General features: G+C 39.2%; 1 protein-coding gene and 1 pseudogene across 2 annotated transcripts; both read right to left on the bottom strand.

Moving 5' to 3' along the window:
* Positions 1-767: 767 nt before the first annotated feature.
* LOC308666102 (inactive Rho GTPase-activating protein 11B-like) lies at positions 768-4,480 on the bottom strand (the record flags this gene model as incomplete). The annotated part of the gene is made up of 4 exons (XM_081324632.1): positions 768-1,025; positions 1,251-1,347; positions 1,821-1,888; positions 4,355-4,480. The coding sequence occupies 4 exons, from the start codon at positions 4,478-4,480 to the stop codon at positions 768-770; spliced, it is 549 nt and encodes a 182-aa protein (XP_081180758.1).
* A 13,542-nt stretch (positions 4,481-18,022) lies between these two features.
* LOC308660244 (small ribosomal subunit protein eS25-like) lies at positions 18,023-18,464 on the bottom strand (annotated as a pseudogene). The gene has a single exon. The product of its transcript is annotated as a small ribosomal subunit protein eS25-like (transcript).
* Between the last annotated feature and the right edge of the window lie 226 nt (positions 18,465-18,690).

Genomic DNA, 18,690 nt, shown 5'->3' with positions numbered 1-18,690 from the left:
AATAATAATAACAACAACAACAACAACAACAACAATAATTTTATTTATATACCGCCCTTCTCCCGAAGGACTCAGGGCGGTGAACAGGGCAAACATATAAAAAATACAAAAATACAAAAGTTAAAAAAGAATTAAACATATGCCCAAGCTAAAACAGTAAATACATATATTACAAACAACAATAAAAACCCAACCCATCCCCCATCAGGCCAAGACGGCTTGTTCAAATAAATGCGTCTTCAGATCGCGTCGGAAGAAGAAAGCTTTCCCAAGCTTGCTTCTATCTTATGCAGATATGCCCCCAAACAAAACAAAACATGAAAGTCTATCAAAGGCCTGGATTGGGTTTGCAATTCTTGGGGGAGATACATACACTTTGGTGCAAATCTCAAAGTTTAAATTATTTCAGAGAGAAATCTTAGAATGAAATATTATAATCATAGCATGATTTAGTCATTTATGCTTTTCTTCTAACTACATGCTCCAAAAGAAAAAGGAGTACACTTCCTAATGAATCTAAAATTTTCTAAAATTGCCTAGAAATAGTTAAACTGTGATATCGTAACAATATGATGCATTTTGGGGAAAAATTGCTTACTAAAAATAAATACCAAAAATACATATACACGTAATACAACTCTGATTAGGTGAGGGCATCAAAAATATTCCAATTTAAAAGCAGAAAAGACTCTAAATCACTTCTATAGTTCCATTGCAGGCATGTAACAGAGGGCAAACCAAAGCCAAATCTTCATGAAACCTGCAACTTACCTTAAAGACACTTTTTGGAGAAATTGGAAGAAATATCTTAGAGTTTCAATTATTCCCTCATTTACAAGGCAGGAGATGAGCAATGTAGCAGAATTCCGCTCCTCGCTGTCTAACTTCTGGGCCTTAAGAAAAGCTTCTTGCAGGTTATATGGAAGGATTGGCTCAGGCAATTCTCTGAAGAACTGCTTCATAAGTCCTGCAACATCACATGGTAGTGCACTGGATAGGCAATTTTCACCTTTATCCAATTTATTCTAGGAATGGTAAGAAAATAAATATTGTCAATGGAGAAAACAGTATACTTTAAGAAATGGCAATGGAGATCAGGAAACAGGCTCAAGTCTACTAATTCAAGGCATCTACACATAGACAACATGTTTTGGTATAAATTTGTGGAAAGCGCACGCAGCAACATTAAGCACTTCAGTGTCAACCCATCAAAGTTGTTAAAAATAAAGCAGAATGGGGAAGTGCTGTACCTTTAAAGTTTTTAAGCGAACAACTGATCCAGATTTTCTGAAGAGTCCCTCTGTTTGAATATGTGCTTCCAAGTACTGACAAGCCTCAACTATAAAGCTGGAAAGAGAGAGATGGAGGTACACTTGAATTTAGTTTTTGCAATCCTGGTCTTAATTTTCTTATAATCAGATTGGTAAATATTACAGATAGAAGGATGAGATATATAAAATATACACTGTTTAATTCTGGACGAAGTGCAGCTTCCTTTATTCTGTCATTAGCAGCTTTGCAAAAATAAAAATATATAGTTACTTTTACCCTGAATATCTATTGTTCTTTCTCATCCTCTCCATTATTGCACTGCAATGGTAGAAACAAATTGTCAATCTATTAAGAAGTCATTATGTCTCCTGCTTAGACCAGAAACCAATGTTGCAATTTCCTTTTCCTTAAATAAGTCTCTTTCCCCAAGTATAGCATGCTTATTTATAAGAACTGACTGACTGTCATATTTTTGCCAAAATCTAATTTAAATATTATCTAACTTAAATTTGCCATACTTGTGAAGACTCTATAGCCAGATAACTTACCAAGGTATATTTCCATGTTCACATACAACTTGAGGTAATTCATGAAGAGGTATTCCAAATACCTTTCCCTGAAAAACCAAACAGAAGATTTAATAATGTAGAAAAATATGTTTCACTAACAAAATAAGGAGCTAAAATCTAAAAAGAGGCTTCTAGTGTAAATCCATTTACCTCTTTTTAAATGTAGATATATTAGCAAACAAGAAAAAAAATAACTTGTAGTTTACAAGTCACTTATTCTAGGTTAGTCACTAGACAATCATTCCAAAATTAATAGTTTAATGACTATTTCATTTCAAACACTCTAACTCACCTTTTTCTGACAGTTAGAACAATTAATCAGTGGAACAACCTGCCTCCAGAAGCTGTGAATGCTCCAACACTGCAAGTTTTTAAGAAGAGACTGGACAGCCATTTGTCTGAAATGGTATAGGGTTTCCTGCCTGAGCAGTGGGGAGGGTTGGATTAGATGACCTCCAAGGTCCCTTCTAACATTATTATTACTATTATTACTATATTATTATCTTAATAAATATAAAATGCCTAAAACTGAAAAAGTCAACCTTCCAAAAACCTCCTATGAAAGTCTTCTATATAACTTGTATTATAGCAGTAGCTTCTTGAATACTATCTTATGTGATACAGCTTATTTCATCAGTTGAAGTTCCCCAATGGTACGTTGACCAGAAGAATAAACTATAGATAGCATTTATCTAATCACATTGTGCTCTTTTTGGGCATAGATATACTTGCTGACTCATATAAGAATAAGTAACCCCATGCTTGCTTACTTTGCCTTATAGTTCTAAGTTACAAGTTATAACTATATCACAAGGATATGTAACAATGAACTTCTTTCTCTACTACTAAAATCACATTAATGTATCTATCTTTAAATGTCTCCTTTAAATTTTCCCTTTTTTAAGAGCCTACCAAAAAGATATATTTATTATCTAGAATTTAAAACATAGTTACAGAGCAGAGAAGGGAGGGGATTGATTCTATTATGCTTATTTGGACAGGGGGGAAAAATCTAGCAAAGTGAACTTCTAATTAAATCAAGATGTTTTCTTTTGCACCATTAACATGTAGATAAGCTTCTTAGCAAGAATATTTTTATCCTTTTAGAAATATTTATCTTTTCTGGTTGTAATGCTTTCAATGATGCAAGCTGCCCAGAGTAGGTTTGAAATGAGAAAGGTGGCAAATAAATCAAATAAATAATAAAGTCATTACTTGTTTTTTATGCATGTTAAATCCTAAATCATTGCAACCTACAATCTCACACTGTATCCCTCCATGGGTAGTCTTAATAAATTTCTTTCATAGAATCAAATAGCGTGTTAGGGGAAAATATTCCTCAAGCAAGGAAAACTGCAAGAAGTTTTACTTCCCACATCTTAAGTACTCTAAATAGATCAAAGTTTTGGGGGCTAAAAATCACTATCAGATCCGACCTTTGAAGATAACTGCTATTAATTATACCAAGACACAGACCAACAGACTTTTCCATATTTCCATTTTCAAAATCAAAGTTGCATTTATTAATCAAGTTATTTTATGGAACACAGAATAGGGTTAGGGTCCAACACTCTTTTCAAGGAGGAGACCTTATTCCACTCTGGACAAGTAGCTGTCCAGTTGCTTCTTGAAAACCTCCATTGATACGGAGCAGCACCTACAACTTCCGTAAGCTGCCTTCCTGATTAATGTTCTGTCAGGAAATTTCTCCTCAGTTCTAGAATCTCTCTTTAATAATCTTCCACCCGTTACTTCAGGTCCTGCCCTCAGGGATACAGCAGGCCTTGTTTGCTAATGCAGATACGCAAGAGCAAATACAGGTAATCCTCAACTCACAACCACAACTAAGCCCAAAATTTCGGTTTCTAAGTGAAGCGTTTGTTGAGTTTTGCCCCATTTTACGACCTTTCTTGCCACAGTTGTTAAGCACTGCAGATGATAAGTTAATAACCGTGTGGCTAAGTGAATCTGGCTGCCCCATCGACTTTGCTTGTCGGGAGGGTCACCCAAAAAGTGATCACATGACCTTGGGGCACAGCAACGGCCATAAACGTGAACCACTTGCCAAGCATCTGAATGTTGATCACAGGATCATGGGGAAGCTGCAAAGGTTGCAACTGTGAAAAATGGCCGTAAGTCACTTTTGTCAGTGCCCTTGTGCTTTGAGCAGTCGCCAAAGGAACTGCTGTAAGTCGAGGACTACCTGTAACTATCGCTTGCGGATAGCCGCTGTATTCCCACCCGAAGTCGTTATTACACAACCCGCCTTCTCCATGCCGTCCTTTTTTTCTGGGTTCTCGGGAACAAGTCAGGGGGCACCTTCCAGCCAAAGGGAAGCCCCCAAACCGGTTGCAAGAAGGCAGCTGCTCGCTTCCAGCAGAGGCGGATCGCCTCCAGCCCCCGCAGTCCCCTACTGCTTCGCCGGCGCCTTCAAGAGTCCGCAAGGACGCCCGATGGCGGAGCAGCCCTCCCACCCCACCCCGCACGCCCCCCCCCAGTGCCTTCCGACTCACCCCTCCCGCGGCAATCGGCCTGGACGTCTTCCTCTTCGCCGTGCGGTTCTTCAGCTTGATTCCGTAGGCGGCTCGGAGCTGCTGCTGCACGGCCAAGCGGGCCAGCCTTTTTCCGGGACCGTCCATAGCCGCCCTTCCGAACCGCCGCTGCCCTTCTCACCGCTCGACCGTCATCTGCCCAAGCCGCCCTGTCCTCTGGCGCAGGCCGTCAATTAGCCATTCAAACAGAGCGCCTGCCCAGCCCTGCGATCTGATTGGATCGCTCCTGTCTTCGAACACTTCAGGACCCCTTGGCGCCTTCAACGGCCACCGTGGTTTTTTAAAAAAAATGGCAAGTCGCGTCAAAGGCCGCCATCCCTGGAGCAAGATAGGGGAAGGTGGTGGTAACGATATACTTTAGGTGCGGAGCCTTTGCGTTTCTTTCCGAGTCGGGTGTAATTAGTCGATGTTGGAATCGTGTAAGAGAAAATAATAAAGGAGCCAAACATTCAGGCGATAGCTGTAGGTACCTAAAGGTCCTCGCATTTAAAAAGGAAACGTAGACACAATAAAATGTAGATTGACTAGTCATATTTTTGAACCGGTTTGACTTCTGATTCGAGTCTTTCTGATAGTTCTACGGACAGATGCATATTATCATGAATTTCTTTAGAAATAGTAAAAAAACAAAAGTTTTAATAGCATGTTTAAGTTACTTTCGCTTTGTCCGAGGTACAGTACTTTGTGGTTCATATATGGGGCGGAGCAAAAAAACAAACAAAAGCCATCTGGCAAAGGTATTCGGTGTTTGTCAACAAAATTCGACGACTGAGTTCTTTCCAACTCCATACCAAATGGGTGCCTGAGTTTTATGAGCAACGTAACAAAACTTTAAGATCTGTGCCAATTCATCCAATGAAACTGAATAACAGACCATAGTTTGATAATTAAGTTACGATTGGCTAGCTAGGGTCACTCAATGCAGCAAACCTAAAAGATTGGTGTACAGATTGGGGAGGCTGAGTATGCGTAACATGCTAAGCTCATCATAGATTATCTTTTGAGGGATAAGACTTAGGACTGTTACTAGGAAAAAACAAATAACTTCCTTTAATCTTGGTCATAAGGAACAAGGTAATTCAAGAAGTATTTTTTGCCTTGCAAAGCAAAATGTTGATTAACTTGCTAATCATTTTGTGGCTAGCAGCATAATTAGATCATTTCTGTTAGTATTGTAAAATGTGATATATAACAGAAGGGGGAGCTCTTGTCTGAGACTGAAAGTTCCTTCTGTCATCAACAATACAGCCTACACACGCTTGGTTGTTATTATTTTACATCATATTTCACAATATAAATTGTATTTTATTTTTATATATCTTTATATGTGTAGATTGTTACAGGTAGTCCTAGAGTTATAACCACAACTGACCCCAAAATTTCTCTTGCTAAGCAAGACAGTTGCTACATTTTACAAAGTTTTTGGCTACAGTTCTTAAGTGAATCATTGCAGTTGTTAAATGAATTGTGTGACCATTAACCAAATCTGGCTTCCCCCTTTGTCTTTCCTTGTCAGAAACTGCTGGGAAGGTTACAACTGGTGATCACATGACCCAGGACAGTGCAACTGTCATAAATACATGCCAGTTGCCAAGTGACAGAATTTTGATCTTGTGACCATGGGAATGTTGTAATGGTCATAAATCTGAAAACCAGTCATAAATCATTTTTTCAGTGCTGTTGTAACTTCAAATGGTCATTAATGGTTGTAAGTCAAGCACTACCTGTACTTGGATGTTTCTTGGAAAAATATATTTTAATTCTACAAAACTAGATGTTGAACTAATCAGATAATTGGTAGAGATTCTGTGTCTTCTTTTAATTTAATTCAGTTATTGTGGTATCAGTTCTGAATTAAGTTCTCTGTTGTGATCTCAACCTATTCTGAAATCTCTATTCAAAGTGATTTTAATTTAAATCCCTCTTCATCAAAGAGCCAAGAAGTTTGAATTCTTTCCTTTCAGCTGATGTGGAAAGATGAGTGAGCTGTTTATTATGATAAGTACAAAGGAATGCTCAAATTATGTTATTAAAAAATTATGCTACAAAATTGCTCTACTTCAGTTGCCGGAGACGTGTATTAAAATTTCAAGATATTTTCCTAATGAAAACTTTCAGACTTTTTATATAGAACAAGAAAGACTTAAAATAGTGTACAGTATTCATAATTCCTATAGAACGTTTGGTGAAGAATCCAATAGACCATATAGCTTTTAAGATTTATTATATGTGTGTGTGTGTGTGTCTTATTTTCTTAAAAAAAATCAAATAATAAAATCAAGAAACAAGAGCAAAAGTATATTGAATGGTATTACCACTGAGAAGGCCCTACTACATAGTTCCTGTAGATTGAATTTCTTTAGGGATGAAATCCCTGACAAGGTCTTTCCAAGATCTCATAAGATGAACAGAGTCTCTTTTGAGGCTTAATATTATGGTTGGTCACACATAATATGGATTTGGCTTTTTTATCCAGGTATCGAAACCTTCCTAAAGATAGGCAAATGTTGTTGTTTGATGGATTGTAAGCTGTTCCAAGTAGCTGCCTCTATCTATCTATCTATCTATCTATCTATCTATCTATCTATCTATCTATCTATCAATCAATCTATGAAAGGAAAGAGAAAGAAAGAAAGAAAGAAAGAAAGAAAGAAAGAAAGAAAGAAAGAAAGAAAGAAAGAAAGAAAGAAGTTTTCAACTGATGTTCCAGAGATTCCACCTAAGGTCCTTATTACTATTGGTACTATCTTGCTTTCATTATTTTGTTTTCAATATTTGTATAGTTGCAACTGGTAAATAACTTTTCTTCCAGTAATCCTGCAGCTGCTGTCCCTGATTGCTCAGCAAATAGTCCTGTAGCCCATTTGTCACCAGATGTCCAGGAGCTCCAAAACCTAACATGATCCTTGTTGATCCAGGTGATGATTGATCTAGTGTGGTTTCTGTAAATTATGTCTCACCATATTATCCCCTTCATGGATTACTGCCTTGTCGTGGCGAAGGGGCTTGCATAATTCAATGAAGCTATGAGCTATGCCGTGCAGGACCACCGAAGACAGAAAGGTCATAGCAGAGAGTTCTGACAAAACGTGATCCACTGGAGAAGGAAATGGCAACCCACTCCAGTATCTTTGCCATGAAAACCCTATGGACAGTACCAAAAGGCAAAACGATATGACGCTGGAAGATGAGCCCCTCAGGTCGGAAGGCGTCCAATATGCTACTGGGGAAGAGCAGAGGGCTAGTACTAGTAGCACCAGAAAGAATGAAGCGTCTGGGCCAAAGCCGAAAGGACGCTCAGCTGTGGATGTGTCTGGTGGTGAAAGGAAAGTCCGATGCTGTAAAGATTTTTTCTCCATAGGAACCTGGAATGTAAGATCCATGAATCAAGACAAGCTGGACGTGGTCAAAGAAGAGATGACAAGACTGAACATCGACATCTTAGGTATCAGCAAACTAAAATGGACAGGAATGGGTGAATTTAATTCAGATGACCATCAGGTATACTACTGCGGGCAAGAATCCCTCAGAAGAAATGGAGTAGCCTTCATAGTCAATAAAAGAGTAGGAAAAGCAATACTGGGATACAATCCTCAAAATGACAGAATGATCTCAGTTCAAATCCAAGGCAAATCAATATTCAATATCACAGTAGTCCAAGTCTATGCCCCAACCACCAATGCTGAAGAGGATGAAATTGACCGGTTCTATGAAGCCCTACAGCACCTTATAGAACTAACACCAAAAAATGATGTCCTTATCATCATGGGGGATTGGAATGCTAAAGTAGGAAGCCAAAAGATAACCGGAATAACAGGCAAGTTTGGCCTTGGAGTGCAAAATGAAGCATGGCACAGGCTGATAGAATTTTGTCAAGAGAATACGATGATCATAGCAAACACTCTTTTCCAACAACCCAAGAGACGGCTCTACACATGGACATCACCAGATGGTCAACACAGAAATCAGATTGACTATATGCTCTGCAGCCAAAGATGGAGAAGCTCTATACAGTCAGTAAAAACAAGACCAGGAGCTGACTGTGGCTCAGACCATGAGCTTCTCATTGCAAAGTTTAGGCTTAAACTGAAGAAAGTAGGGAAAAGCACTAGGCCACTCAGGTATGAATTAAGTCATATCCCTGTTGAATATACAGTAGAGGTGACAAATAGATTTAAGGAATTAGATCTGATAGACAGAGTGCCTGAAGAACTATGGACAGAGGTTCGCAACATTGTACAACAGGTAGCAACCAAAACCATCCCAAAGAAAAAGAAATGCAAGAAAGCAAAATGGTTGTCTGAGGAAGCTTTGCAAATAGCTGAGGAAAGGAGGGAAGCGAAAGGCAAAGGAGAAAAAGAAAGATACGCCCAATTGAATGCAGAATTCCAGAGAATAGCTAGAAGAGATAAGAATGCCTTCTTAAATAAACAGTGCAAAGAAATAGAAGAAAACAATAGAATAGGAAGGACCAGAGATCTTTTCAAGACAATTGGAGAGATGAAGGGAACGTTTAATGCAAAAATGGGCATGATAAAAGACCAAAATGGCAGGGACCTAACAGAGGCAAAAGAGATTAAGAAGAGGTAGCAAAATTACACAGAATAACTGTACAAGAATGAGCTTAACGTCCCTGATAATCACAATGAGGTGGTCACTGACCTCGAGCCAGACATCCTAGAATGTGAAGTGAAGTGGGCCTTAGAAAAGCTGAGCAACAACAAAGCTAGTGGAGGTGACAGTATTCCAGCTGAGCTATTCAAAATCTTAAAAGACAATGCAGTAAAAGTGCTACACTCAATTTGCCAGCAAATTTGGAAAACTCAACAGTGGCCACAGGATTGGAAAAGATCAGTTTACATTCCAATTCCAAAGAAAGGCAGTGCCAAAGAATGTTCAAACAATCGCACCATTGCACTCATTTCTCATGCTAGTAAAGTTATGGGTCGGACACGACTTCGCAGCTAACAACAACAACAAATATTGTTTATGGGAGACACATTCTTCATCTGATGAGATCTGTCTAATACGATTGAACCTCTAGCTTAGTTTTCACATTCTTCAGAGCACACAAGTCCATATTCTCATCAAAGTAGCAACAATAATGCATTAGAATATCTACAATTAATACCATTTGCTTGCAAATAAGGACTGGCAGGATCACAAAATAGACAAAGTAATAGAAAATGAAGATGCTAAAGGTCTTTGGAACTTTAGAATTCAAACAGACAAACCATATGGGACCCCAAATTTAACATTTGTCAATAAGACAGATCAAAAAGTACTTGGAGACAGCACGATAGAAGAAAAAGAGCTGGAGAAAATCATAAACTACAAGGATCTGCAAATATAAGTCAAATGACTGTGGCAAAAGAAAGCAAAGGTAACAAATATAGTAATAAACTCCTTGGGTGTAATTCCAAAATATATGGAGCATCATTTGATTGCCATCAATATTTACAAAAGCTTGCATTTTGCTGTGATAGCAATAGCAATAGCACTTAGACTTGTATGCAGCTTCATGGTGCTTTACAGCCCTCTAAGCGGTTTACAGAGTCAGCATATTGCCCCCAACAATCTGGCTCCTAATTTTACCAACCTCTGAAGGATAGAAGGCTGAGTCAATCTTGAACCGTTGAGAATCGAGCTGCAGGCAGTCAGCAGAATTAGAATGCAATACCGAATTCTAACCACTGTGCCACCACAACTTAGTGATACCTTTAACACCATTAAAAAAAATCTGTCTATCTCAGGTCTGTGTGAAGGACTTGATAGGCGGATGAAAATGCCAAATGCAGTCTAAACATCTGGCTGACTGTGACGAACTGTAATAACTATCGTCATCATCAAACTGAATGCTGTCCAACTGTCAATGGGTTGGATTTATCATACAGTTTGTCTTTGAACTCTTAGGACCTAGTCTGCCATATTTTTGGTGTGTTTTTTTATAGGTAGAAATATTTAGAGAGCCAGTTTGGTGTAGTGGTTAAGGCATCAGACTAGAAACCAGGCTGTTTACGTCCTGTTAGATACAAAGCCACCTGGGTGATCTTCAGCAATGGAAAACCACTTCTGCAGGTCTTGCCAACCTGGCAGAAACTTGTCCAGGTAGTAGCCAAGAGGCAACACTCTGGCTAAGAAATTTTGGGAGTTCAAGTGCCAAGTTTGAAAAATGCTGCAGTAGTGGGTTACAATACTATTATCTTTTATCATCTCAAAGTAGAAGACACAGAATAACAGAAATAGGAGGGCAGATTCTGATCGATTGGTAGAACAAAACTTCTAGTGGAACCATTTAGTCAAAGCTGTGATAGGCTGCTCTTTGCTGTACTGAATATGTTCATATATACTGAATATGTTCATATGGAAGTTGGTTGACTATCCATTGTGAATTATTTAATTTGAATCCCATTCCTAAATTGAATAGAGATTTATTCTCAGTGGCCTCTCTGACTCTATTACTCCAAGACTAATGTCATGGTTCCGACAGATGAAACTCTTCAAAAGAACTTCAAGGCATTGTTTATCTTAAAGAATCTTTTATTCAAGAAACAAAGTATCGGCACTACATAGTTGAAGACAAAAACTGAATTCCCCTCCCCTGGGCACACAATTCCCTCCTCCAATTAACAGACATAAATCACATTCCCCAATTAGTTTGAAGTGCAGGCTTTCTCCCCAGCTCTCCAGCCCGCCAAATTTTTATCAACTCTGGGCGCAATAACCTTGGATTCCCACAGCTGAGTTATTATTGTTATGACTAGGTGGACTCTCATCCACATCCCCCCTCCCAGCATCAACTAACTCTAGAAGCAAAAGAGAAAAGATGGCTACATTTCCATCTGTTGTCAAAGCAAGGACATTCAATGTTAACAGCGTTGACACTATGAGTTCAAAGAATTACTGGTAGATATACTGTCATGGACCCACTGATAATAGAGCAAGTATTTCTGTTATATCTCCACACTAGAGTTAACTGAACTAATTACTCTCAAAATATGTCATTCACTTTGTGTGTTCCTGCCCTGTTCCCCTCAGCCCTCATTAAAGTAAAATTTAGAGCATGCAATTCATATATTAGCCTCTAAGAGTGATTAAGTTTCAACTTTTTTATTGTAGAAAGCAAGCATTTAGCGCAGATAAATTTGTAAAATCTACATTCTACAGCATAATCCTGCATATCATTTTTCAGAAATGTCCCTCTGTACTGAACAGGACTTCAGGATCTGATCTCCAAAGATTTTCTATAGTTGCATATACATACATGTAATTTTTCACAATAATCAATCTAAGCTGATTGTGACATTTATCAAGAATCTCACAATCAGTCACTGAGCTATTATGAAAACCCCAGAGTCTTCAGTTTGATTACAGTTCCTTAAAACATCCAGTGCAAAAACACTCCTAACCTCTCTGCCAATTATAATTTTAGCTAAGCTACTACTCTGTTTTGTTTTGCTTTAATTTTTTCTCTCTTTCAGTTGTTTTTTTTTGCAAGAGCTCAGCTAAACAAGGCTTTGAAGATGCACAAAGCACCAAGTGATGGGTTGCAGTTGCATGTCCTCTTCAAGGATAGTGGTTTTGCTGCTACTTGACATAGTGAAAGCAGGTCTCTATATTAGTATGGCAAGCTGAAGAAACCACCACATCTAAAATTTGCTTCCTGTTCAGAAACCATGAACTACTGAAAGGCAAATGCTACAGGTCTTTAAAATAGGCTCTATCGGTGCAAGAGCTGTGATCCCAACACATTTCAGGTAGACTGGGCAAGATTCAGGCCTTCTAGTTGGGGACAATACTGCCAGCTCTTAGGGGTTTCTTATTTTTGATCACAGAACAGCAGATTCCAAAGAAAAAGTAATATTTCTGTCAATTATGTCAAAAAGAATGTAGATTCCGTCTCATTTTTTAAAATTAAAAAGAAAAGTGCATTTTTTTTGTTTTAGAATGAGAACTGAAATTTATGGCACGTCAGAAGCGTGTAAAACTAAACTAATACCCAGCACCTACAACCATCATACATCTAACAAACTGAAAAGATACAGAATCGGAAAAGAAAAACTTCATTTGAAAATTGGATGATATGGAAATAAAAGTGGTCCAGGACATGTAATAAATTACTGAACTGAATTCCGACTACCTTCACACAGGATTTTCTCTCAGTCACTTGTTTTTTGCACAATGTTATAATAAACCTGAAACGTTGTCATCAACTTCCTCACACATTGAGCAATTAATCATTAATATAGCTAATTGGCATGAGAACGGAATAACTGTGCTTAATGAAAGTTATCTTCTCTTTAACTATGGAAGTGATGTCTACTTTTACGTTATTGTGGCATTACTCTTATCCAGATTGGGTAACCATAACTTCATAACCATTCAGGCGTAATGGTATAAGAGAAATTAGGTGTTGCTCTAAAGAATACAATTATAGTATCACTTACCAGAAAGCCCATCTGAAAATACACCTGTATTCAACCTGAACATACATTGTATGTTTTTATCATTTATATTTGCAGCCTTAACTGATTTTTTTGGTCATATTTTAAACATATTTCAGAAAGCCACCTTTCCTTGTTTAAATGAGTGTCCCACAAATAGTGTAGACATGTATCTGTATTACATATTTGATCACGTGCTTTTCAGTTTCTGTTTAAGGCAGACATGTCAAACTCACAACGTCACGTGATGTTGCAAGACGTATCGGGACTGTTTTGCCATTGCCGGCAATGGGGTGGGCGCGGCTTCCAGATGACACATCCGGCCCATGGGCTTGCAGTTTGACACCCCTGGTTTAAGGTATCTTTTGAAAGCTTTATTATTCATTTGAATTTACAACTTACAGTATGTAGGAGGATATGTATCAATAACAATTTGCCTGATATCCATGCTGAGATTTGTAGCTTGGATTGAGACCTGACTCCTGTGGGTAAAATCAACTCCTGAGCTTCAGTTAAATATAACGTTGATGGTCTTCTGAATGACAGAAAATATAAGGCTGTTTCTTGTTAGTTTTTTTTCTTTCTGCAGACCCTTCTATATTAATAAGCTTCTCTTGAGGTTCTTAAGAAAAGTCAGATAAAAGGAGACTCATAAGAAGAGACCTATCCATTGATATTGGCATCCCATAGCTAGGTCAAAAAATTGTACGGATAGAGTTTTTTCATCTTGAACCTGGATTCCTTCGTTCAGCTGACGGTTGGCCGGATGGCCGGATGTCTAAATTACTCCTTCTACCTCCATGATTTAGTGTGGAAGGTCCATCCAACTGCACATCTTCATGAGAAATAAATCCTATTTGATTTAGTGGTGCTTACTGCTGAAGAAACCTACACAGGGATATGCTGGTCTTTCTATAGCAAGCAGACCAAAGTGCACTGTCAGAAGATATCATTTGTCATACAGTCCAAGTATCTGGCATCTGGAAGTCAGAGTTTCCTTCTATTTTTTTATATATATACATCTGCTCTTACTCCCTTGTTTTCCAGTTGGTGATGTTTCTTGCAATAAGGGCACACATTAAACACATGAAATTTGTAGCTGGTGTACAGTTTGTACCACCTTGACTAACAGATATATTATTAACCCAATCCAAAGGAATGAAGGAATTCCATCCATAAATGGAATGCAAACCAATGAAAACTTACACTGGGGCAAGGTCTTTCCTTCCTCATGGAATACCCCACACTGCCTGCTTCAAGGAAAAACAAGAGAACAGTAGGGAGAAAGATGAATCCTCAAACATGCCCTCCTCCTGCCTTCCTCTGGTGGGAAGTATTCTGTTCTGCTCATAGTAACTCAGGATGCAGCATTTCATTCAGTCTCTTACAATGAGAAATGCTGAGCAGACTGGAAAACAATACAGGATGAATTCAGTACATCTAGGACAGGGGTTGGCAACCTGAAAAAGGAAAAGAGCCACTGGGAACTGGTTCCATCACACACAAAAAAAGTGGGAGCCGCGTGCGTGCGTCCATGCACGCGCATGCGCAAAAAACGTTTTGCGCATGCGCAAAACGGGTTTTTCTTGCGCATGCGCGGACGCACGCAGTTGCCATTTTTTTTATGTGTGATGGAACCGGTTCCCGGTTGCGCGATGGCGACGGCCCGTTTGCAGAGCTACCGCCTTCGGCAGCCTGCAAACGTGCCGCGACAGCTTTCCCAAAGAGCGGCGCCGCTGCCCGTTCGCGCGGAGATGCACGCGCACATCTCCAAAGGTTTGGGGAGGTGCGCGCGCACCTCCGCTCGTTCGGAGACATGCGCGCGCACCTCTCGGAATGGGCAGCGGCGCCGCTTGTTGGGAAAGCTGCCGCGGCCCGTTTGCAGAGCTGCCGCGGAGGTGCGCGCGCACCTCTTCAAAGGTTTTGGGAGGTGCGCGCGCACCTCTTCAAAGGTTTTGGGAGGTGCGCGCGCACCTCCGCCCATTTGGAGAGGTGCGCGCGCACCTCTCCAAACGGGCGGTGCCACTCTCCATTTGAACAGGTGCGCGCACACCACTGCCCGTTCGAAGAGGTGCGCGCACACCGGGTGGCTGGGAGCCGCAGGAGACAGCTCAAAGAGCCGCATGCGGCTCCGGAGCCACGGGTTGCCGACCCGTGATCTAGGATATGAAATTCATCCTATATTAACAGCACTATGCTATCAGAGGAATCTCATCTCTGAATGCCAATTGGAGGGGGAAAAACAATGGAGGATGGTCTTGCTGTGAGCTTTTCATCGCCAACAGGTTTGCCACTGAAGGTAAGAAGATACTAGTTCGAACCTGGTCTGATCCAGCACAGCTGTTTCCAGCATACCTCTTTATGTATCATATCAGTCTCTGAGTACATAAATCTATAATATTGTAACTATTTATTACTGTATGTTTATTCACAAGGAATTCCATTCAATTCAGTGAAGCTTATTCCCAGATAACTATCCTTATCCTAAATGTGCACCAAAATAATTGTATGGAAAGGAAGAAATATTTAGCTCAAATTCAGAAGTAAATCCAAATCACATCTAAAGTTTACTTTTTTCCCCCCTGCTGACTTAAATTTTATAAAATGTCTACGTAACATAACTGTCCCTGGAAAAACGTTTGCACATAATTGCTTGTTTCCAAAACAAGTTTATCCAAGTTTACTAAAAATAACATTCTCTGCTATGACTCATTAAAGTTAATTGAACAATCTTTTGCTTCCAGTGTGAATTCTATTGGCTAAAAGAGTCTCAGATTAACAGACTTGAAAGATATCTAGCACTGATGCATAACCTTTGTTTGCCCAGAGCAAGCTGACATTGGTTGTATGTTCTTTGCATGGATGGTTAATTTTTAACTGCAATTAATTTTTAATCTTTTTTAAACTTGCTGGTTTATACAAAATATATTTAGTAACATTGTACTATGAGAGGATTACAGTATCAGTGACAATGGTAATCATATTATAAGCACTTCAGAGAAAGAAATTATTTAAAAATTCAATAAGCCATCTACTATTTAACAGATGATACTACCGTGGTGGGTCTTATTACAGGTGGGAATGAGACAGCATACAGGGCAGAGGTACGAAAACTATCCATATGGTGTTGTAACAACAACTTGCACCTGATCATCAGCAAGACAAAAGAGATGGTGCTAGACTTCTGGAGGAAAAAGGAGGAACCTGCCCCACTTTACATCGGGGAGGACTGTGTGGAGAGAGTTTCCTCCTTTAAATTTCTGGGAGTCTACCTCTGTGAAGATCTTACCTGGAAAGTTAATACAACCCAGGTGGCCAGAAAGGCCCAACAGAGGCTTCACTTTCTCAGGGTCTTGCGGAAGAACAGGGTAGAACAATGGCTTATGACCCCCTTTTATCAGTTTACTATAGAGAGTGTCCTCTCGTATTGTGGTTTGGTATGCTGGCCTGACAGCCATGGATAGGAAAGTATTACAGAGGGTGGTGAGCACAGCACAAGACATTGTGGGCTGTCCCCTGACACCACTGGATGACATCGCCAGGGCTCACTGCCTTGGAAGAGTGAGGAAAATTCTCAGGGATGACTCACACCCTGGACAGTATCTCTTTACTCTCCTACCATCGGGTAGGAGATATAGGAGTATAGCCAGCTGTGCCATCAGGCTGAAGAACAGCTTTTATCCATGGGCTGTTAGGCTTTTGAATGGGAAATAATTGTATAAACTTTATGTATAATTGACTTGCAAGGCCGGTGTGTTGTGCAATTAGCTCACATGGTGTAATAAGATGGAGGGTTTGTGTCACTAAGTTGGGGGTAGAGGCACGAAGGGAGGCTCAGCCAATCTCAATGTATACATGGTTGTACTTTGACAATAAAGGTTCATTCATTCAAATTTATCCCCCCACACCTCAAATTTAGGAAAACCAGGGAAAAAATTTCTATATCACACATCAGAATGGTGGAGGACCATTGTCAAAAATAGAAAGTGTATATAAGTTATCAGATGGAGTTTGCACAATCAAAAGACTGATTTTTCTTGAAGATTTTTTAAATGTCAAGCTATTTTGCATAATTAAACACTAAGAGAAGGTATTTATGAAGGTAATAAATGTGAAGCTTTGTTCCTTTGATTTGAAAACCTAAAATTCTTTTTAACAGGAACTTTACATGTCACCCTGATTACATGTACCCTAGCAACCAGAAAATTGTTAAAACATTAAGTGCATGAGTCACTGCAGGAGAAAAATGGTGAGATGTGAATTTTAATGTGTGTGGTACATTATTCTTACAAGAATTTTTCTTGTAGAAAATGAACCCCCAACCCCTTTGTGCTTTCATAAATATTCTTTTAATCAGATGGTTGTTTAGAAATTTTTTTAAAAATCTATATATGAAGAACAGTTACATTGCACACATACATATGTTCTGTCATCATTCTAAGGGTGCAAGAAAATAGATACATACATGCATACACTTTTTTCCTGTTTCATCTTCACCTGCCATGTACATGTGATTAGTTCATGCACAGAGCAAAGGTTTTTCCATTTCTTTAGTCAAAGAAATTTTGTCTAATTTCCTTTATACCTTTCATCTTGAGGTAATGACTTTCAAAGTTCTTTTTTAAATATGATGAACTGCTTTTTAGGAAATTTGGTGAAATCTTCTTAACAAACAAACAAACCCCAGCAAACATTCTACTTAGTTATCTCCAGTCTCTAAAATGCCTTTTAGACTGTACCTTGAAGAATCCTTTCAGATCTTTTCATTGTTACTAACCAAATTTTTACTACTTTTTAAGGTGGCATCATAGCAGGCTTACAAATGTTGTCTTTATGTTCATTTTTTAAAACCTTCAAAATTCTATAGTCCTACTCTGTCAGAAATTTAGAAATTGTCAGGAGCTCTGATGAATGTAGGAAATATGACATACAAAGTGAGAGTCAAACTTATCCTAATGAACTGTATGTTTTCAGCTGAAATAAGAAAATTAAATATACACATAGGATTACATAGTTAACCTCAAACATGTTCTCATTATACTTACTCAAGAAAAGATATAATTCAGAACTATTCAGCTGTGTTTACTAAGTGGATGATGATTATAACAGAGAGGAAGGCTCAGTTAGAATTAGTATGTTTGTGGACTTCTTGGGAGAAAGTCCATACATATCTTTTTTTAAGAGTTTAATCAATTTATTTTCATGTCTGTACAAGTAACTCTGAAAGCCATTTGAAAATCTTTTTAAGCATCCTCTCCTGCAGCTGGTGCATCACCTCCCTTGGTGTTTTGGGTGTAGATGACCTGTACTCTGTGCTTGGAGACAAGTTTAATTAGACCTTTGTCCAGGAGCTCCTGCAGCACAGCCCGCACGAGCGACCCCCAGATCTTTATTCTCTACGAGACCATGGCGGGCGTGATGAGCTTGTAGTTGGGCACCTCCTTGCAGAGCTTGTCGTAGGTGGCTTTTCGAAGAGGACCAGGTTGTTCAGCTTGTCCCTCACCTTCCCATTGGACCACTTCTTCTTGGCTTTGCCGCCGAATGTGATGGGGTCCTTGTCCTTCTTGGCGGACTTGCCCGCATTCTCCTTCTTGTCGTCTTTGGGCGGCATGGCGCAGCTTGCAGCGCAACGTCGAAAGTCCATACATATCTATCATCTTATTGAAATGTCTCATTTATAAACTTGGAAATTTAAATCTCAAATAGTTAATGTGTAGCGACCCTAGCAGCATCTAGTACTGGCTAATTATGTATAGGTATTGACATCACTGCTTTCAGATTAATCTTAGAGAGTAGTAGGGAGAGTTTGGTGGGAAAGTGAGAGCAGGTATTTCCATCAATATGACAGTCAAG

This window comes from Vipera berus (assembly GCF_964194415.1).
Source record: "Vipera berus genome assembly, chromosome: 1".
NCBI lineage: Eukaryota > Metazoa > Chordata > Lepidosauria > Squamata > Viperidae > Vipera > Vipera berus.
This window is presented reverse-complemented; position numbering and strand designations above follow the sequence as displayed.